We start from the raw sequence: 23,657 nt of genomic DNA, 5'->3' as shown, positions 1-23,657 counted from the left end.
TGCAAGCAAATTCCTTGAGGACATACCCCCTCGTTTGGCATTATTGCTCACGACATACCCCCTCGCTTGAAGGGGGTGCACAAAGCAAAGAGACCGGTTCAAACGAACCTCAACGTCTCTCTTGCACGTTGTGCACGTTCCCGCAATAAAATCTCCGGCGGTTACACTTCCCACGATTTCGTAACCGCCAGAGCCAGGTGTGCCTCCTCAACGGCTCTGCAACCCTCCACCTCTATAAATAGGGGACTCACCGCTGATGACAGTCAGTCATGCACTATTTTTAGAGTCTTTTTCATGACATTTTTGAGTTCACAAGCAAGATTAAGTAGCAAAAAGAGCAGAAAAATAGAAGATTTTGAAGAAACAGTTGTGCTGATGTTTTTATTGAGTCTGTAGCAATTTTAGACAGACTGGGGGTGTGAAAAGCAGAAAATCTGGAAGTGCTGGAAAACCAGAAATCGTAGCGCGATTTTCACAACCGTAGCGCGATTTTGGCTTGGCAGAATGCATGTTTTTGAAGCAGTGAAATCGTAGTACGATTTCTATAATCGTAATACGATTTTGGCCGATCCAGATTTGCCTATTTAAGCTGAAGTCAGTCTCAAACAAAGGGGATTACGATTTTGGAGAGCTAAAGTGCGATTTTAACACCCAGAAGGCTGCAGCGGAGAGGATTTCATCATCTCTAACCCAGTTTATGTATGTTTTAATTCTTCCATTGATTATGCTATTTGTAAACTCAATTATGAGTAGCTAAATCTCTTAGAGATTAGGTCGGAGATGAACCTATGTAACCCTAATTGATCATATGTTGCTGTGAAACTCTATTGTTTATTAATGAATTTCTAGTCTTTATTCAATTCAATTGTTCTTAATGCTTTTTATATCCTGATCAAATATAAACATGATTTTGTGAGATCGAATGACTACTGACCATAGCTTTCGACTTAGACCTAATTGAATTGTTCTAATAAACATGGTTAGTCTAGGAATAGATAATCGTTTGTTAGTGATATTAGGTTAACGTTCATAAAACCTTCAAGGATTATTAGACCACCTAAGGAATTAGGGGCTGTAGTTTAAGAAGAGGGTCCTAACTCAAGGGATTGATTAGGGCTAATTTGTTAACTATCGTGAAACTAGAAAATCATTAGTAATAATAGGTGCAGTAACCAATTAGGGGAAACATAGAGGATTCGAAGACCTGATCTCATCTCTCTCCATATTTTCTTAATCAAATCTTATTCTTTTAATTGATTTCTTAAAATCAAACCAAATCTACTGCCTAGTGGCAAAACAAAATAAACTTTTATATATCCTATTTTTATAACGCAATTGAATTATTGAAGTTAAAAACAGTCCTCGTGGGATCGATATTTTTACTACTTCGATAGTATTTGGTGCACTTGCCAGAGATCTATCAACCGCAGTCCCCAAGATAGAACTCTATCTCCCTCTAAAACCCTCACTCTCTGATCTCTACTGACTTGAGCGTCGGAGTGCTTGCAGGTACACACCCCCATCCGCTCCAAGAAGCATTCAGACGCATTCCACCACCGTCACAACCACCGCATTCAAAGCATCGGCAGTCTCCTTCTGATCAGGTACGATCAGTGGCGCCTTCTGTGGGGAATCACAAGCTTCCCCGTTTTTATCCCTAAAAACCAAAGCTTTTCACAAAAAACTACCATGGCTGCCAATGGTGCCAAATCCCAACTACGAAGTGAGGTGCGCATTCCTCTACGGGATGGCGTAACATCTTCACCTTCACCTGTGGATACCCCCAGGGAGGACCCAACTCAGGTACTTCCTATCCAACAAAGGCCTCTGCTAGGTCCCGTCCGCACTACAGAGATGCCAGAAGACGCAGCATCGCCGGTGTAACACCCCGTTTTCCCAACTTAAAAATTTCATATAAAATCAGAGTATTTAAATCATAAACGGAATGTCACATACTTCTTGAAAATCATAAAATAGATAATAATAATTATCCTTCAAGTTCAACATCATGAAATCTGAAACTACGCAGCGGAAAATTGTTCAACAAAATAAAAGTCTTGGCACGCAGGCCTTATTAGAAAATCTCATAAATTTAAGTTCACTACTTATTCATAAAAAGTTCATAAAAGACACGTAAGGAATAGAAGTAAAAGCAATTCCCATCCCGTTACGTATCAGAGCACCTAGACACTTGAGCCAACCAACCTACAAGCCATCAGTACCTGCAGTTACCCATACGAAGGGCAACATTTCCAGCAGAAGGGGTGAGATTTCTCAAACAATAATATTTAAGCATATAAATCATAAACTACACTTAACAACGTGGACATCATATAATTCAATAATTATATCTAACATCTTAAACTTCATTAACTAGCATCATTAATCATCTTAATCATAGACATAAACATCATAGCATTATCAAACATAGCATTATCATAACAACTTCATAATCAAATTCATGGACAGCTTCATAATCAATCATCAACATCAATCTCATATTCAACTTATAAATTAATCTTAACAACTCGACTCGACTATGCAACTTCAACTTCTTAAAATCATCTTAAATCATCTTGATATGCAAATGCATGTGGTACCAACCCAGGGCATAAGCCCTCTTCGCTATTGAGCATAAATAGGCTCCAGGGCATGAGCCCTCTTCACTTTTGAGCACAAGGCTCCAGGGCATAAGCCCTCTTCTTTAAATGAGTATGCATGGACTCAATAATGCACATCTTTAAATAATTCACAAATTACACTTAGTCAAATAATTCATAAATTATACTTTGTTAAATAACTCATCAATTAATAAATTATCAGCATCGTCAAATAAATTTACTCATCAATATACACCATCAAATGATTCATCATTGATCATCATTAAATTATTCATCATAACACTAATAAGTATTATTTTAACTCTAATAAATTATCTAGTAGTACCTACCTACACTCTCTCGTCTCTAATTGTCTTTTTAATATCCCTTTTTAAGTATAGAACCCAAGGTTGAACTGTAATGAATATGACACTATTTGGATCACGTATACACATATAATAAAGCTAAGTTCAATTCCTAAATTGATCTTATATAAAATTAAACAAAATCCCTATCCAACAACTCTTAGTAGTTCAATCCTCTTTTACTTCTAAAAAAACTTCTGACTAATAAAATAACCATAAAACTAACTTATGTTCCCTAAAAATGAAGTCTGCATATTTCTTAATTACATTATTCGGTTATTTTAGCATCATGTACTGTAATCTTCTACCTAACTTTTGTACCAAAATTTTCAATGTATAATTTCATATTTTATAACAGTGTCATACTAGTTAAACATCTTACCCTTCAAAACTTATTCTATACCTCTAATTCTCAAATTCTCACAAACTAATCCTACAACATGTTAATTGCAATCTAATGATCTACATAATTAATATTAGTGAAAGATAGTCTCACCCTTACCTCAAAATGCTTTCCCAGCAAATCTATCAAGACTCACTTCCTAAATTTGATGCTACCAACGTACAATTCTCTCTTTCTTGGAGTCCCGCGAAAATAGAAACAAGGGAATGCTAGAGATATGCTTGTGGCCTTTGGAATTATATCGTTTTGATTGTACCAGCAGGGAGGCGTGTGAATATATATATATATAGATAGTATGGAAATATATAGACTAAATGAGAGGGGCGTGAGTTTGCTCACGTGTATAGGCTGAGTTAGAACTGGCTGGTAACTCTCCTACACTCACGTCCTATACTTTTTATAGGCAGGGATAGGTAGTGGCTTAATTAATTTTTCTTATAGTGGTCCTTACTATCATGCTTTTCCTTCTTTTCGGTTTGCTGTTGGCCATTTGCAGAAAAACAACAAGTAGTGGTTCCTTTGGAAATTCTTAGACTTAGGCATGGTGATTTGGACATAGCTGTTAGGTGAGATTTAAAAATGAAAAGGTTACTGCAATAAAGCTTATTATTCCACTAAACCAACCCCACTAACAGAACGTGGTGTGCTAGTGCATATACATATTTTGACAACTAAAATCTCTAATGCTTATTAAGTCAAGGCAAGTAGGCAATTAAAATAAATAAACTACTAATACTTCTTCCTTTCTCTTTCACGCCTCTTTTCTTTTCTTTGTCCTCTCCTCCTAATTTCCTAAACATATATATATATTCTATTTCCTATACTTAATGGTATAATGGCAAACATAGTGGAGTCCTTTCCTATACTTAATAGAATAGTGGAGACATTCCTTTTCCTTGGCTCCATGATATAAGGATTAATATAAAGACCACTATCATTATTATTATAGGAAAATGACAACTATCATGCCTTTCCATCTTCTCTTCATTTCTCTTTCACGTTATTCTTTCCTTCTTTTCCTCCTCTTCTATTTCTTTTATACTATAATAATATAGTCCACTCACAATAGGGCTACTCACTTAACGGTAAAATAATAATAATAACGGTCATTTACCGGTACACCACTAATTAGAAATATTACTACTCACTCAACTTAGTAAAATATCTAATTATTACTAGACCGAATTCTAATAATCGCAACCAAAAATACACACACAGACAATTAATCACATATGAGCACATATAACACATGAAAATTATTCAAATAAATTATACAAAAAGACACTAAACTCGATAAAATAAATAATTAATAAAATAGGGCGTTACAACTCTCCCCCACTTAGAATATTTTCGTCCTCGAAAATGTACCTTATTCAAACAACTCTGGATAAGACTCCATCATCTTACTCTCTAGCTCCCACGTCAAGCTTTCACCAGTCGCTCCGTCCCAAACGACCTTCACAAGAGATATCTCTTTGCCCCTTAACTTTTTCACTTCACGTCCTTCGATCCTCACAGGTAATGTCTCAACCGTAAGGTTGTCTCTAACTTGAACATCATCTCTCTGGATCACATGAGATGGGTCTGAAACATACTTCCTCAGTTGCGACACATGAAACACATCATGTAAATTCGATAAATGCGGTGGTAAACCAACTCGATATGCCAATGTTCCAATTCTTTCTGATATCTGATACGGACCAATAAACTTCGGAGTCAACTTCTTTGATTTTAATGCACGACCAACACCGGTCATCGGAGTAACTCTCAAGAACACGTGATCTCCTTCTTGAAACTCAAGTTCTTTCCTACGCTTATCATGGTAACTCTTTTGTCGACTCTGTGATGCTTTCATCTTTTCTTGGATCAACTTAACCTTCTCAGTAGTTTGTTGAACGATATCTGGCCCCAAAACTACACTTTCACCTGACTCGAACCAACACAATGGAGTTCTGCACCTTCGACCATACAAAGCTTCGAATGGTGCCATTCCAATACTAGAATGATAGTTGTTATTGTATGTGAACTCTATCAATGGTAGATGACTATCCCAAGTTCCACCTTGCTCAAGTACACAAACTCTCAACAAGTCCTCCAACGACTGAATTGTTCTTTCCGACTGACCATCTGTTTGCGGATGATACGCCGAACTCAACCTCAACTTAGAACCCAAAGCCTCTTGCAAACTCTTCCAAAATCTAGAAGTAAACCTTGGATCTCTATCTGACACAATGCTCGACGAAACACCATGTAGCTTCACTATCTCATGAATGTAAATCTCCGCCAACTGAGATACAGAAAAACTGATGTTAATCGGAATGAAATGAACCGACTTCGTCAGTCTATCCACAATCACCCAAATAGCATCATGCCCTCTTGGAGTATTCGGTAAACTCGTCACAAAATCCATGGATATACTATCCCATTTCCACTCAGGCACATCTAACGGTGTCAAAAACCCAGCAGGTTTCTGATGCTCAACCTTCGACTTCTGACAAATCAAACAAGAATACACAAACTGTGCCACGTCACGTTTCAACCCAGACCACCAAAACAACTTCTTCAAATCATGATACATCTTCGTAGCTCCGGGATGAATACTCAAGCTACTTCTATGACTCTCTTCAAGAATCATCTTCTTCATTTCCTCATTGTCTGGAATACAAATCCTTCCTCGAAACCTCAATACTCCTTGATCGTCAACTTTAAAGTCACTATCTTCAGCCTGATTGTTCCCAACCATTAAATCTACCAACTTCACATCTACCTTCTGAGCTTCTTTGATATTATTCAAAAATTCACTGTTGATCTTCAACATTCCCAACTTCACACTCTGAGGTGACAATTCACAAACTAAACTCAGGTCTCTAAACTGTTCGAGCAACTCCAACTCTTTAACCATCATAGCAGACATATGTAAAGTTTTCCTACTTAAAGCATCTGCAACAACATTAGCCTTACCCGGATGGTAATTCAACCCGAAATCATAATCCTTCAACAATTCAAGCCACCTACGCTGCCTCATATTCAATTCCTTCTGATCAAACAAATACTTCAGACTTTTATGATCACTGAATACTTCAAATCTAGAACCATATAAATAATGTCTCCAAATCTTGAGCACAAATACAACTGCAGCTAATTCAAGATCATGAGTAGGATAATTTCGTTCATGAATTTTCAACTGTCTTGATGCATAAGCAACCACTTTACCATCCTGCATAAGCACACCACCTAAGCCCAACTTGGATGCATCACAATACAACACAAAAGGTTCATCGGACTTCGGCAAAATCAAGATTGGAGCCGTCGTCAAAAGCTTCTTCAATTCGTTAAAACTGTTCTCACAATGAACATCCCACACAAAGGTTTTACCTTTACAAGTCAACTGCGTTAACGGAAGTGCCAACTTAGAAAATCCTTTTATAAATCTTCTGTAATAACCAGCCAATCCCAAGAAGCTTCTAATCTCTGTAACCGACTTAGGAGTCTCCCATTGTGATACCGCATCAACTTTAGACGGATCAACTGCAATACCACTACCAGAAATCACATGGCCAAGAAAACTTACCTCCTGCAACCAGAATTCACACTTTGACAATTTAGCATATAGCTTCTTCTCTTTCAGCACTTGCAAAACGATCTTCAAATGCTCAGCATGTTCTTCTTCGGACTTGGAGTAAATCAAAATATCGTCGATGAATACAACCACGAAGCGATCCAAAAATGCATGAAAGATGAGATTCATATACTCCATAAACACACCAGGTGCATTGCTAACACCAAAAGGCATCACTTTGTACTCATAATGTCCATAACGGGTTCTAAAAGCCGTCTTCTGCATATCTTCATCTTTCACTTTAATCTGGTGATAACCCGATCTCAAGTCAATCTTGCTGAACACACGTGCACCCACTAACTGATCCATTAAATCATCAATTCTTGGAAGTGGATACCTATTCTTTATCGTCACTTTATTCAACTGTCGGTAGTCAATGCACAACCTCATGCTACCATCTTTCTTCCTAACCAACAATACCGGCGCTCCCCAAGGTGAAACACCCGGTCTTATAAACTTCTTATCAAGCAAATCCTCCAACTGTTTCTTCAACTCAGCTAACTCAGAAGCCGACATACGGTAAGGCGGCATAGACACAGGCTTCGTTCCTGGAATAAGGTCAATTGAAAATTCCACTTCCCTCTCGGGTGGCACATCAGGAATCTCGTCGGGAAAAACTTCAGGAAAATCGCATACCACTTGTAGCTTCTCAATCACTGCTTGATTCTCAATAGACAAAGATGCCATTAATGAAAACATCAATATTCCATCACGTTCTAACTGCTTCAGCTGCTTAGTAGACAAAAACTCCGTTCCACTCTCTTCTTCAACAGAAGAGAAATACACCGACTTACTATAACAATTAATGTGAACATGGTTGTACTCTAACCAGTTCATACCAAGGATTACATCCATTCCCGTCAAAGGTAGACAAACCAAATCAATTTCAAAATCTAGACCAAACATAGACAAGGGACATCTTAAACAAACAAGAGAAGTAGTCACCGAACCCTTAGCTGGAGTTTCGACAACCATTTCTCCATTCATATCAGACATAGCAAGACCCAACTTAGCAGCACAATTAAAAGCAACAAAACAATGCGTAGCACCAGTATCAATAATAGCAACTAAAGGAGTATTATCAATATAACAAGTACCTCTGATCAAACGATCCTCATTCTCTGTCTGAGTACCAGTCAACGCAAAAACTCTCCCAGTAGTCTTAGTCTTCTTCGGCTGCTTGCATTGAGACCCAATGTGTCCTACTTCATTGCAATTAAAACACACAATGTCATCAAACTTGCATTCAGTAATAGTATGCCCCTTCTTGCCACAACGGAAACACCGTTTCACCTCTTCAGTACAAGCATTACTCTTGTGGCCTTTCTCACCACAATTATAGCAGATAATTTCAGTAGGAACTTCTTTCTTCTTAGGTCTCCTCTCATCATTAACTTTTTGCTTGCCCTTATCAGCAGGAGCACTATAAGGCTTAGGACGACTCTGCTGACCTTTATCTCTCTTCTCATTCACCACCTTGTAATGGGCTTTGGTGTCTTCCTCATAGATTCTGCACCTACTCACCAAAGCAGAAAAGTCACGGATTTGCTGGTATCCAATGGCTCGCTTAATATCAGCACGCAAACCATTCTCAAACTTTATGCACTTAGAAAATTCAGCATTGTCTCCAGTATAGTGTGGATAGAACTGAGCCAGCTCCACAAACTTGGCTGCATACTCTGTCACCGACATGTTTCCTTGCTTCAGCTCAAGGAACTCGATCTCTTTCCTTCCGCGAACATCCTCAGGGAAGTATCTGTTTAGGAACTCCCTCCTAAACACAGCCCAAGTAACAACCACATCACCTTGCTCTAATTCAGGTAAGAGGCTCATCCACCAGTCATCAGCTTCCTCAGCTAGCATGTGCGTACCAAAACGCACCTTCTGGTCATCAGTACATTGCATAACCCTGAAAACTCTTTCAACCTCTTTGAGCCATGTCTGTGCTCCATCAGGGTCGTACCTTCCTTTGAAAGTAGGAGGATGATTCCTCAAAAAAGCCTCCAACATTCTCACTTCAGCATTAACACCAGCACCAGCGTTCTGTTGTTGTCCTATGGCTTGGGCCACAGCTTCCAATGCAGCAGCCACCGCAACATCGTTTCTTCCAGCCATTCTAGTTCTTTTATAACAGATTAAATCTGCAGCCTCCAGGTCTCTACTCTCATAATAACAAAAATCAGCACAACTAAGACAATATAAATTGTCAAACAACTCTACATGGCTCGACACGACTCTACTAATTGGCCGGACGGACCGACTCGCTCTGATATCAACTGTAACACCCCGTTTTCCCAACTTAAAAATTTCATATAAAATCAGAGTATTTAAATCATAAACGGAATGTCACATACTTCTTGAAAATCATAAAATAGATAATAATAATTATCCTTCAAGTTCAACATCATGAAATCTGAAACTACGCAGCGGAAAATTGTTCAACAAAATAAAAGTCTTGGCACGCAGGCCTTATTAGAAAATCTCATAAATTTAAGTTCACTACTTATTCATAAAAAGTTCATAAAAGACACGTAAGGAATAGAAGTAAAAGCAATTCCCATCCCGTTACGTATCAGAGCACCTAGACACTTGAGCCAACCAACCTACAAGCCATCAGTACCTGCAGTTACCCATACGAAGGGCAACATTTCCAGCAGAAGGGGTGAGATTTCTCAAACAATAATATTTAAGCATATAAATCATAAACTACACTTAACAACGTGGACATCATATAATTCAATAATTATATCTAACATCTTAAACTTCATTAACTAGCATCATTAATCATCTTAATCATAGACATAAACATCATAGCATTATCAAACATAGCATTATCATAACAACTTCATAATCAAATTCATGGACAGCTTCATAATCAATCATCAACATCAATCTCATATTCAACTTATAAATTAATCTTAACAACTCGACTCGACTATGCAACTTCAACTTCTTAAAATCATCTTAAATCATCTTGATATGCAAATGCATGTGGTACCAACCCAGGGCATAAGCCCTCTTCGCTATTGAGCATAAATAGGCTCCAGGGCATGAGCCCTCTTCACTTTTGAGCACAAGGCTCCAGGGCATAAGCCCTCTTCTTTAAATGAGTATGCATGGACTCAATAATGCACATCTTTAAATAATTCACAAATTACACTTAGTCAAATAATTCATAAATTATACTTTGTTAAATAACTCATCAATTAATAAATTATCAGCATCGTCAAATAAATTTACTCATCAATATACACCATCAAATGATTCATCATTGATCATCATTAAATTATTCATCATAACACTAATAAGTATTATTTTAACTCTAATAAATTATCTAGTAGTACCTACCTACACTCTCTCGTCTCTAATTGTCTTTTTAATATCCCTTTTTAAGTATAGAACCCAAGGTTGAACTGTAATGAATATGACACTATTTGGATCACGTATACACATATAATAAAGCTAAGTTCAATTCCTAAATTGATCTTATATAAAATTAAACAAAATCCCTATCCAACAACTCTTAGTAGTTCAATCCTCTTTTACTTCTAAAAAAACTTCTGACTAATAAAATAACCATAAAACTAACTTATGTTCCCTAAAAATGAAGTCTGCATATTTCTTAATTACATTATTCGGTTATTTTAGCATCATGTACTGTAATCTTCTACCTAACTTTTGTACCAAAATTTTCAATGTATAATTTCATATTTTATAACAGTGTCATACTAGTTAAACATCTTACCCTTCAAAACTTATTCTATACCTCTAATTCTCAAATTCTCACAAACTAATCCTACAACATGTTAATTGCAATCTAATGATCTACATAATTAATATTAGTGAAAGATAGTCTCACCCTTACCTCAAAATGCTTTCCCAGCAAATCTATCAAGACTCACTTCCTAAATTTGATGCTACCAACGTACAATTCTCTCTTTCTTGGAGTCCCGCGAAAATAGAAACAAGGGAATGCTAGAGATATGCTTGTGGCCTTTGGAATTATATCGTTTTGATTGTACCAGCAGGGAGGCGTGTGAATATATATATATAGATAGTATGGAAATATATAGACTAAATGAGAGGGGCGTGAGTTTGCTCACGTGTATAGGCTGAGTTAGAACTGGCTGGTAACTCTCCTACACTCACGTCCTATACTTTTTATAGGCAGGGATAGGTAGTGGCTTAATTAATTTTTCTTATAGTGGTCCTTACTATCATGCTTTTCCTTCTTTTCGGTTTGCTGTTGGCCATTTGCAGAAAAACAACAAGTAGTGGTTCCTTTGGAAATTCTTAGACTTAGGCATGGTGATTTGGACATAGCTGCTAGGTGAGATTTAAAAATGAAAAGGTTACTGCAATAAAGCTTATTATTCCACTAAACCAACCCCACTAACAGAACGTGGTGTGCTAGTGCATATACATATTTTGACAACTAAAATCTCTAATGCTTATTAAGTCAAGGCAAGTAGGCAATTAAAATAAATAAACTACTAATACTTCTTCCTTTCTCTTTCACGCCTCTTTTCTTTTCTTTGTCCTCTCCTCCTAATTTCCTAAACATATATATATATTCTATTTCCTATACTTAATGGTATAATGGCAAACATAGTGGAGTCCTTTCCTATACTTAATAGAATAGTGGAGACATTCCTTTTCCTTGGCTCCATGATATAAGGATTAATATAAAGACCACTATCATTATTATTATAGGAAAATGACAACTATCATGCCTTTCCATCTTCTCTTCATTTCTCTTTCACGTTATTCTTTCCTTCTTTTCCTCCTCTTCTATTTCTTTTATACTATAATAATATAGTCCACTCACAATAGGGCTACTCACTTAACGGTAAAATAATAATAATAACGGTCATTTACCGGTACACCACTAATTAGAAATATTACTACTCACTCAACTTAGTAAAATATCTAATTATTACTAGACCGAATTCTAATAATCGCAACCAAAAATACACACACAGACAATTAATCACATATGAGCACATATAACACATGAAAATTATTCAAATAAATTATACAAAAAGACACTAAACTCGATAAAATAAATAATTAATAAAATAGGGCGTTACAACTCTCCCCCACTTAGAATATTTTCGTCCTCGAAAATGTACCTTATTCAAACAACTCTGGATAAGACTCCATCATCTTACTCTCTAGCTCCCACGTCAAGCTTTCACCAGTCGCTCCGTCCCAAACGACCTTCACAAGAGATATCTCTTTGCCCCTTAACTTTTTCACTTCACGTCCTTCGATCCTCACAGGTAATGTCTCAACCGTAAGGTTGTCTCTAACTTGAACATCATCTCTCTGGATCACATGAGATGGGTCTGAAACATACTTCCTCAGTTGCGACACATGAAACACATCATGTAAATTCGATAAATGCGGTGGTAAACCAACTCGATATGCCAATGTTCCAATTCTTTCTGATATCTGATACGGACCAATAAACTTCGGAGTCAACTTCTTTGATTTTAATGCACGACCAACACCGGTCATCGGAGTAACTCTCAAGAACACGTGATCTCCTTCTTGAAACTCAAGTTCTTTCCTACGCTTATCATGGTAACTCTTTTGTCGACTCTGTGATGCTTTCATCTTTTCTTGGATCAACTTAACCTTCTCAGTAGTTTGTTGAACGATATCTGGCCCCAAAACTACACTTTCACCTGACTCGAACCAACACAATGGAGTTCTGCACCTTCGACCATACAAAGCTTCGAATGGTGCCATTCCAATACTAGAATGATAGTTGTTATTGTATGTGAACTCTATCAATGGTAGATGACTATCCCAAGTTCCACCTTGCTCAAGTACACAAACTCTCAACAAGTCCTCCAACGACTGAATTGTTCTTTCCGACTGACCATCTGTTTGCGGATGATACGCCGAACTCAACCTCAACTTAGAACCCAAAGCCTCTTGCAAACTCTTCCAAAATCTAGAAGTAAACCTTGGATCTCTATCTGACACAATGCTCGACGAAACACCATGTAGCTTCACTATCTCATGAATGTAAATCTCCGCCAACTGAGATACAGAAAAACTGATGTTAATCGGAATGAAATGAACCGACTTCGTCAGTCTATCCACAATCACCCAAATAGCATCATGCCCTCTTGGAGTATTCGGTAAACTCGTCACAAAATCCATGGATATACTATCCCATTTCCACTCAGGCACATCTAACGGTGTCAAAAACCCAGCAGGTTTCTGATGCTCAACCTTCGACTTCTGACAAATCAAACAAGAATACACAAACTGTGCCACGTCACGTTTCAACCCAGACCACCTAAACAACTTCTTCAAATCATGATACATCTTCGTAGCTCCGGGATGAATACTCAAGCTACTTCTATGACTCTCTTCAAGAATCATCTTCTTCATTTCCTCATTGTCTGGAATACAAATCCTTCCTCGAAACCTCAATACTCCTTGATCGTCAACTTTAAAGTCACTATCTTCAGCCTGATTGTTCCCAACCATTAAATCTACCAACTTCACATCTACCTTCTGAGCTTCTTTGATACTATTCAAAAATTCACTGTTGATCTTCAACATTCCCAACTTCACACTCTGAGGTGACAATTCACAAACTAAACTCAGGTCTCTAAACTGTTCGAGCAACTCCAACTCTTTAACCATCATAGCAGACATATGTAAAGTTTTCCTACTTAAAGCATCTGCAACAACATTAGCCTTACCTGGATGGTAATTCAACCCGAAATCATAATCCTTCAACGATTCAAGCCACCTACGCTGCCTCATATTCAATTCCTTCTGATCAAACAAATACTTCAGACTTTTATGATCACTGAATACTTCAAATCTAGAACCATATAAATAATGTCTCCAAATCTTGAGCACAAATACAACTGCAGCTAATTCAAGATCATGAGTAGGATAATTTCGTTCATGAATTTTCAACTGTCTTGATGCATAAGCAACCACTTTACCATCCTGCATAAGCACACCACCTAAGCCTAACTTGGATGCATCACAATACACCACAAAAGGTTCATCGGACTTCGGCAAAATCAAGATTGGAGCCGTCGTCAAAAGCTTCTTCAATTCGTTAAAACTGTTCTCACAATGAACATCCCACACAAAGGTTTTACCTTTACAAGTCAACTGCGTTAACGGAAGTGCCAACTTAGAAAATCCTTTTATAAATCTTCTGTAATAGCCAGCCAATCCCAAGAAGCTTCTAATCTCTGTAACCGACTTAGGAGTCTCCCATTGTGATACCGCATCAACTTTAGACGGATCAACTGCAATACCACTACCAGAAATCACATGGCCAAGAAAACTTACCTCCTGCAACCAGAATTCACACTTTGACAATTTAGCATATAGCTTCTTCTCTTTCAGCACTTGCAAAACGATCTTCAAATGCTCAGCATGTTCTTCTTCCGACTTGGAGTAAATCAAAATATCGTCGATGAATACAACCACGAAGCGATCCAAAAATGCATGAAAGATGAGATTCATATACTCCATAAACACACCAGGTGCATTGCTAACACCAAAAGGCATCACTTTGTACTCATAATGTCCATAACGGGTTCTAAAAGCCGTCTTCTGCATATCTTCATCTTTCACTTTAATCTGGTGATAACCCGATCTCAAGTCAATCTTGCTGAACACACGTGCACCCACTAACTGATCCATTAAATCATCAATTCTTGGAAGTGGATACCTATTCTTTATCGTCACTTTATTCAACTGTCGGTAGTCAATGCACAACCTCATGCTACCATCTTTCTTCCTAACCAACAATACCGGCGCTCCCCAAGGTGAAACACCCGGTCTTATAAACTTCTTATCAAGCAAATCCTCCAACTGTTTCTTCAACTCAGCTAACTCAGAAGCCGACATACGGTAAGGCGGCATAGACACAGGCTTCGTTCCTGGAATAAGGTCAATTGAAAATTCCACTTCCCTCTCGGGTGGCACATCAGGAATCTCGTCGGGAAAAACTTCAGGAAAATCGCATACCACTTGTAGCTTCTCAATCACTGCTTGATTCTCAATAGACAAAGATGCCATTAATGAAAACATCAATATTCCATCACGTTCTAACTGCTTCAGCTGCTTAGTAGACAAAAACTCCGTTCCACTCTCTTCTTCAACAGAAGAGAAATACACCGACTTACTATAACAATTAATGTGAACATGGTTGTACTCTAACCAGTTCATACCAAGGATTACATCCATTCCCGTCAAAGGTAGACAAACCAAATCAATTTCAAAATCTAGACCAAACATAGACAAGGGACATCTTAAACAAACAAGAGAAGTAGTCACCGAACCCTTAGCTGGAGTTTCGACAACCATTTCTCCATTCATATCAGACATAGCAAGACCCAACTTAGCAGCACAATTAAAAGCAACAAAACAATGCGTAGCACCAGTATCAATAATAGCAACTAAAGGAGTATTATCAATATAACAAGTACCTCTGATCAAACGTGTAACGCCCTCCTTTTTATTTAATTATTTTAAATGAGTTTTAGAATATATTTATATGATTAGTGTGATTTATAAGATTTATGTGATTTATATGATTTTAGAGAAATTTATGAGACGTTGTGACTTATTTATTGTTTAATAAAATAAGATTCGAAAATAAAATAAATATTAAGTTGTGGGGTTATTTTGTGTAGAAATATATTTGTTATTTGATGAAGAGATATATTTGTTATTTTGTGTAGAAATATATATATATATATATATATATATATATATATATATATATATATATATTATTTGGTGTAGAAATATATTTGTTATTTTGTGTAGAAATATATATGTTATTTGGTGTAAAAATATATTTGTTATTTTGTGTGGAGATATATATGTTATCTGGTGTAGAAATATATTTATTATTCAATGAAAAGGTATATTTGTTATTTGGTGTTAAAATATTATATACATATATATTTTGACGAAATATGCTATTATTTGTTATATGGTGTGTTATTATATATTTAGTGGAAGACTATATTTAGTAGAGAAATATTATTTATTAGAATATGAGGATTATTAGTGTGAGTGGATTTGGGGGTTAGAATAGAAAGAAGAATAAGTTGTTGGGCCTAAATAGATTTGGGAAGAATATTTTAGTATTATAAATAGAGAAGCTTAGGTTAGAAAGAGTTTACCGGAAACCGCTTTTTGAAAAAGAGGAGAACAAGAAAGAAGAGAAGAGAAGAGAGAAGTCTAGAGAAGAGGAGAAGACCTTAGGAAAGAAGAACGCTGCTGTAGATTCAGGAATTAATCTAAGGTAAGGGTGAGACTATCTTTCACTAATATTAAGCCTGTAGATCATTAGATTGCATCTAACGTGTTTTAGGATGAGTTTTGTAAGATTATGAGAATTAGGGTTTGAGTGAGAATTGATGATTAGGTGATGAATATCCGTTGAATTGATGTATGGGGGGAGTCTCTATTCACCATAAGGGTTGTATGAAAATATGGGTAGTGAAGGGTTTTGTTTTCAATTGTTTTTTTTATGACCTTATAATGAATTCGTGTTAAATTCGTGCTCTAATCTATCGGTGTGATTTTGGATATGCTATGTGCTAAATTCGTGAATTCTGTATTAGATAAGTATAAGAGATGTTGTTGTCGTATTGTATGATTATTTTACAAATCGTAAAAGGCAAGACCGCTGCACTGCTACCTGACTCATTTGGCTTGTTTTCATTATATGATAATATGAATTAGCTAGTTAGTTTTCTCTTGTTAATTGTTCATGACATCGTACTTGTTAATTGGCTAGAGTTTGTGTCCACATGTTTCTTGTGAGTTATGATTGACAATTGATTCACTTTAATTTCATATACTAGTCCTTAGTTTACGTGAACAAATTATAGGATCTTCCTTTTGTTAGTTGTAATTTCACTAGTGACTACTATGTGCAGATTTTTATGTAACAAATTTTGGGTGTTGGAGATAGTAGCTAGCCTTTGTTCATCGTGATTTAAAAATGCTCATCATATCTAATAGGTTGTCTTTCAATAAAAGAAGTAAAAATAAGACCCCAAACAAAATTATATATGATTCTAGTTCACAATCGGATTTAGATTTCAAATGAGGATATTTGATTTTATTTTCATTTACAATTGTTTGAATCATTTAGTTTAATTAAAATATTTGACTAAGTGTAATTTGTGAATTATTTGATGATGTGAAATTGATGTGTTAATTGATGATGTATAACTGAAGTGCTATTTAATGATGTGTATTTGATAATGATGCTATTTAAAGATGTGTTATATAATGAAGTGCTATTTGGAAGATGTGTGATTTAAATATGTGTTATTTATGATGCTTATGTTGATGCGATGTTTAAGATGTTATGTTTGTCGTTTGATGCTGTTGACCATTAATGTCATAAAGTTGTAAGTGTCGGTCTAAGTTGTGAAGTCGTAAGAAGTTGTCCAATTTATTGGAATCATATAAGTTGTTTAAGAAGTTCAAGATGTCTAAGTTGTAGGAGTTGAGTCCCTTGCATACTCATTAAAGTTGGGGGCTTTAGGCCCGGCAACCTTTGTGCTCATTAAAGTTGGGGGCTTTAGGCCCGGCAGCCTTTGTGCTCGTTAAAGTTGGGGGCTTTAGGCCCGGCAGCCTTTGTGCTCGTTAAAGTTGGGGGCTTTAGGCCCGGCAGCCTTTGTGCTCCTTAATGTTGGGGGCTTTAGGCCCGGCAGCCTTTGTGCTCAAACTACGTTGGGGGCTTTAAGCCCGGCAGCTTTATGCTCACATGTTGAAGAGCCTAATTACGCTCATTTATGTTGTTGAATGGTACCACATGCATTTGCATATCAAGAAGTTTTAAGATGATTTAAGATGTGAAGTTGTCGAGTTGTCAAGTTGTTAAGTTGTCAAGATGCTAAGATGATTTGAGATGTTAAGAGTTACATAGTCGAGTTGAGTCGCATTGTCGAGTTAAGTGAGGTTTGATTATGAAGTTTGATTGTGATTTGATGATTATGATTTAATGATGATGTTTATTTATGAAGTTGATTATGAACTTGATTATGAAGTTGCTTTCGATAAATGCTATGTTTTGATAATGATACTTATGTGAATTATATGATGATGCTTACGATTATATTTGGTGTTAGATATTGATGCTTATGATCATGATTTAAGATAAGATATTTTATGAATAATAATTGAGATTACTTGATGAAGTATATGACTAATGTAGGAAGGATAATGACACTAGTTAAGGAAGTTTAAGTTATTAGATATGATTAATGAATTATAAGATGTTTAAGTTGTTGAATGTACTTTATATGATTTATATGCTTAATATTATTGTTTGAGAAATCTCACCCCTCTGCTTGGAAATGTTGCTCTTCGTATGGGTAACTTGCAGGTAACCAGGATTAGTTGCGATCGTGAGTGGACTCCTCACAAGTGTGTCTTAGGTGCTCTGATACGTAACGGGATGGGAGTTTTGACTTTGTTTTCTATTCCTTACGTATTGTTTTATGAGATTTTATAATAAAGATGTTGGACTGAACCGGTTATTATGTTTTAGACTTTTATGATAATGAGGCCTTAGTGCCAAAGACTATTTATGATGTTGAAATATTTCCGCTGCGAGATTTTAAAGATTATGTTGTTATATTTTTGAAGGATAAATTATTATTTATTCCATTTACGATTTTTAAGAAATGTGACATTCCGTTTTATGATGAAAAACTCTGATTTTATTTAAGAAATATTTACGTTGGGAAAACGGGGTGTTACAATTGGTATCAGAGCCTGGTTGGTCCGTCCGGCCAAGTAGATGAGTCGTTGAGTCGTGTCGTCATGTTTTCTAGTTAGTAGTTATGTTTTTATGTGATCATGTTTAACTGACTAACTTGATGTGGTTTTTGTGTTTTGTTTGAAGAAGTAATGACTAAATTTATTTTTTTATTGTGCTTGAATTTCGAGGACGAAATTCTTTTAAGTTGGGGAGAGTTGTAACGCCCTCCTTTTTATTTAATTATTTTAAATGAGTTTTAGAATATATTTATATGATTAGTGTGATTTATAAGATTTATGTGATTTATATGATTTTAGAGAAATTTATGAGACGTTGTGACTTATTTATTGTTTAATAAAATAAGATTCGAAAATAAAATAAATATTAAGTTGTGGGGTTATTTTGTGTAGAAATATATTTGTTATTTGATGAAGAGATATATTTGTTATTTTGTGTAGAAATATATATATATATATATATATATATATATATATATATTTCTACACAAAATAACAAATATATCTCTTCATCAAATAACAAATATATTTCTACACAAAATAACCCCACAACTTAATATTTATTTTATTTTCGAATCTTATTTTATTAAACAATAAATAAGTCACAACGTCTCATAAATTTCTCTAAAATCATATAAATCACATAAATCTTATAAATCACACTAATCATATAAATATATTCTAAAACTCATTTAAAATAATTAAATAAAAAGGAGGGCGTTACAACTCTCCCCAACTTAAAAGAATTTCGTCCTCGAAATTCAAGCACAATAAAAAAATAAATTTAGTCATTACTTCTTCAAACAAAACACAAAAACCACATCAAGTTAGTCAGTTAAACATGATCACATAAAAACATAACTACTAACTAGAAAACATGACGACACGACTCAACGACTCATCTACTTGGCCGGACGGACCAACCAGGCTCTGATACCAATTGTAACACCCCGTTTTCCCAACGTAAATATTTCTTAAATAAAATCAGAGTTTTTCATCATAAAACGGAATGTCACATTTCTTAAAAATCGTAAATGGAATAAATAATAATTTATCCTTCAAAAATATAACAACATAATCTTTAAAATCTCGCAGCGGAAATATTTCAACATCATAAATAGTCTTTGGCACTAAGGCCTCATTATCATAAAAGTCTAAAACATAATAACCGGTTCAGTCCAACATCTTTATTATAAAATCTCATAAAACAATACGTAAGGAATAGAAAACAAAGTCAAAACTCCCATCCCGTTACGTATCAGAGCACCTAAGACACACTTGTGAGGAGTCCACTCACGATCGCAACTAATCCTGGTTACCTGCAAGTTACCCATACGAAGAGCAACATTTCCAAGCAGAGGGGTGAGATTTCTCAAACAATAATATTAAGCATATAAATCATATAAAGTACATTCAACAACTTAAACATCTTATAATTCATTAATCATATCTAATAACTTAAACTTCCTTAACTAGTGTCATTATCCTTCCTACATTAGTCATATACTTCATCAAGTAATCTCAATTATTATTCATAAAATATCTTATCTTAAATCATGATCATAAGCATCAATATCTAACACCAAATATAATCGTAAGCATCATCATATAATTCACATAAGTATCATTATCAAAACATAGCATTTATCGAAAGCAACTTCATAATCAAGTTCATAATCAACTTCATAAATAAACATCATCATTAAATCATAATCATCAAATCACAATCAAACTTCATAATCAAACCTCACTTAACTCGACAATGCGACTCAACTCGACTATGTAACTCTTAACATCTCAAATCATCTTAGCATCTTGACAACTTAACAACTTGACAACTCGACAACTTCACATCTTAAATCATCTTAAAACTTCTTGATATGCAAATGCATGTGGTACCATTCAACAACATAAATGAGCGTAATTAGGCTCTTCAACATGTGAGCATAAAGCTGCCGGGCTTAAAGCCCCCAACGTAGTTTGAGCACAAAGGCTGCCGGGCCTAAAGCCCCCAACATTAATGAGCACAAAGGCTGCCGGGCCTAAAGCCCCCAACTTTAACGAGCACAAAGGCTGCCGGGCCTAAAGCCCCCAACTTTAATGAGTATGCAAGGGACTCAACTCCTACAACTTAGACATCTTGAACTTCTTAAACAACTTATATGATTCCAATAAATTGGACAACTTCTTACGACTTCACAACTTAGACCGACACTTACAACTTTATGACATTAATGGTCAACAGCATCAAACGACAAACATAACATCTTAAACATCGCATCAACATAAGCATCATAAATAACACATATTTAAATCACACATCTTCCAAATAGCACTTCATTATATAACACATCTTTAAATAGCATCATTATCAAATACACATCATTAAATAGCACTTCAGTTATACATCATCAATTAACACATCAATTTCACATCATCAAATAATTCACAAATTACACTTAGTCAAATATTTTAATTAAACTAAATGATTCAAACAATTGTAAATGAAAATAAAATCAAATATCCTCATTTGAAATCTAAATCCGATTGTGAACTAGAATCATATATAATTTTGTTTGGGGTCTTATTTTTACTTCTTTTATTGAAAGACAACCTATTAGATATGATGAGCATTTTTAAATCACGATGAACAAAGGCTAGCTACTATCTCCAACACCCAAAATTTGTTACATAAAAATCTGCACATAGTAGTCACTAGTGAAATTACAACTAACAAAAGGAAGATCCTATAATTTGTTCACGTAAACTAAGGACTAGTATATGAAATTAAAGTGAATCAATTGTCAATCATAACTCACAAGAAACATGTGGACACAAACTCTAGCCAATTAACAAGTACGATGTCATGAACAATTAACAAGAGAAAACTAACTAGCTAATTCATATTATCATATAATGAAAACAAGCCAAATGAGTCAGGTAGCAGTGCAGCGGTCTTGCCTTTTACGATTTGTAAAATAATCATACAATACGACAACAACATCTCTTATACTTATCTAATACAGAATTCACGAATTTAGCACATAGCATATCCAAAATCACACCGATAGATTAGAGCACGAATTTAACACGAATTCATTATAAGGTCATAAAAAAAACAATTGAAAACAAAACCCTTCACTACCCATATTTTCATACAACCCTTATGGTGAATAGAGACTCCCCCCATACATCAATTCAACGGATATTCATCACCTAATCATCAATTCTCACTCAAACCCTAATTCTCATAATCTTACAAAACTCATCCTAAAACACGTTAGATGCAATCTAATGATCTACAGGCTTAATATTAGTGAAAGATAGTCTCACCCTTACCTTAGATTAATTCATGAATCTGCAGCAGCGTTCTTCTTTCCTAAGGTCTTCTCCTCTTCTCTAGACTTCTCTCTTCTCTTCTCTTCTTTCTTGTTCTCCTCTTTTTCAAAAAGCGGTTTCCGGTAAACTCTTTCTAACCTAAGCTTCTCTATTTATAATACTAAAATATTCTTCCCAAATCTATTTAGGCCCAACAACTTATTCTTCTTTCTATTCTAACCCCCAAATCCACTCACACTAATAATCCTCATATTCTAATAAATAATATTTCTCTACTAAATATAGTCTTCCACTAAATATATAATAACACACCATATAACAAATAATAGCATATTTCGTCAAAATATATATGTATATAATATTTTAACACCAAATAACAAATATACCTTTTCATTGAATAATAAATATATTTCTACACCAGATAACATATATATCTCCACACAAAATAACAAATATATTTTTACACCAAATAACATATATATTTCTACACAAAATAACAAATATATTTCTACACCAAATAATATATATATATATATATATATATATATATATATATATATATTTCTACACAAAATAACAAATATATCTCTTCATCAAATAACAAATATATTTCTACACAAAATAACCCCACAACTTAATATTTATTTTATTTTCGAATCTTATTTTATTAAACAATAAATAAGTCACAACGTCTCATAAATTTCTCTAAAATCATATAAATCACATAAATCTTATAAATCACACTAATCATATAAATATATTCTAAAACTCATTTAAAATAATTAAATAAAAAGGAGGGCGTTACAAAACGATCCTCATTCTCTGTCTGAGTACCAGTCAACGCAAAAACTCTCCCAGTATTCTTAGTCTTCTTCGGCTGCTTGCATTGAGACCCAATGTGTCCTACTTCATTGCAATTAAAACACACAATGTCATCAAACTTGCATTCAGTAATAGTATGCCCCTTCTTGCCACAACGGAAACACCGTTTCACCTCTTCAGTACAAGCATTACTCTTGTGGCCTTTCTCACCACAATTATAGCAGATAATTTCAGTAGGAACTTCTTTCTTCTTAGGTCTCCTCTCATCATTAACTTTTTGCCTGCCCTTATCAGCAGGAGCACTATAAGGCTTAGGACGACTCTGCTGACCTTTATCTCTCTTCTCATTCACCACCTTGTAATGGGCTTTGGTGTCTTCCTCATAGATTCTGCACCTACTCACCAAAGCAGAAAAGTCACGGATTTGCTGGTATCCAATGGCTCGCTTAATATCAGCACGCAAACCATTCTCAAACTTTATGCACTTAGAAAATTCAGCATTGTCTCCAGTATAGTGTGGATAGAACTGAGCCAGCTCCACAAACTTGGCTGCATACTCTGTCACCGACATGTTTCCTTGCTTCAGCTCAAGGAACTCGATCTCTTTCCTTCCGCGAACATCCTCAGGGAAGTATCTGTTTAGGAACTCCCTCCTAAACACAGCCCAAGTAACAACCACATCACCTTGCTCTAATTCAGGTAAGAGG

The 23,657-nt window shown here is 35.4% G+C and overlaps 1 protein-coding gene across 2 annotated transcripts; it reads right to left on the bottom strand.

The window, feature by feature from the left end:
• Nucleotides 1-1,956: 1,956 nt before the first annotated feature.
• Nucleotides 1,957-9,141, bottom strand: LOC146946492 (uncharacterized). Of its 2 annotated transcripts, none has more exons than XR_015026762.1 (2): nt 3,468-3,922; nt 1,957-2,222 (listed from the first exon to the last, which is right to left on the bottom strand). XR_015026762.1 is itself a non-coding variant. In XM_085744547.1 (2 exons), the coding sequence occupies exons 1-2, from the start codon at nt 9,100-9,102 to the stop codon at nt 2,206-2,208; spliced, it is 1,035 nt and encodes a 344-aa protein (XP_085600673.1). In that variant the 5' UTR covers nt 9,103-9,141; the 3' UTR covers nt 1,957-2,205. The 2 variants fall into 2 exon arrangements, 1 of the variants encoding a protein (XP_085600673.1); XM_085744547.1 differs by lacking the exon at nt 3,468-3,922 and adding an exon at nt 8,085-9,141.
• Between the last annotated feature and the right edge of the window lie 14,516 nt (nt 9,142-23,657).

This window comes from Medicago sativa, chromosome 2, assembly GCF_051527215.1.
Source record: "Medicago sativa cultivar Bolivia chromosome 2, Bolivia_mono, whole genome shotgun sequence".
NCBI lineage: Eukaryota > Viridiplantae > Streptophyta > Magnoliopsida > Fabales > Fabaceae > Medicago > Medicago sativa.
This window is presented reverse-complemented; position numbering and strand designations above follow the sequence as displayed.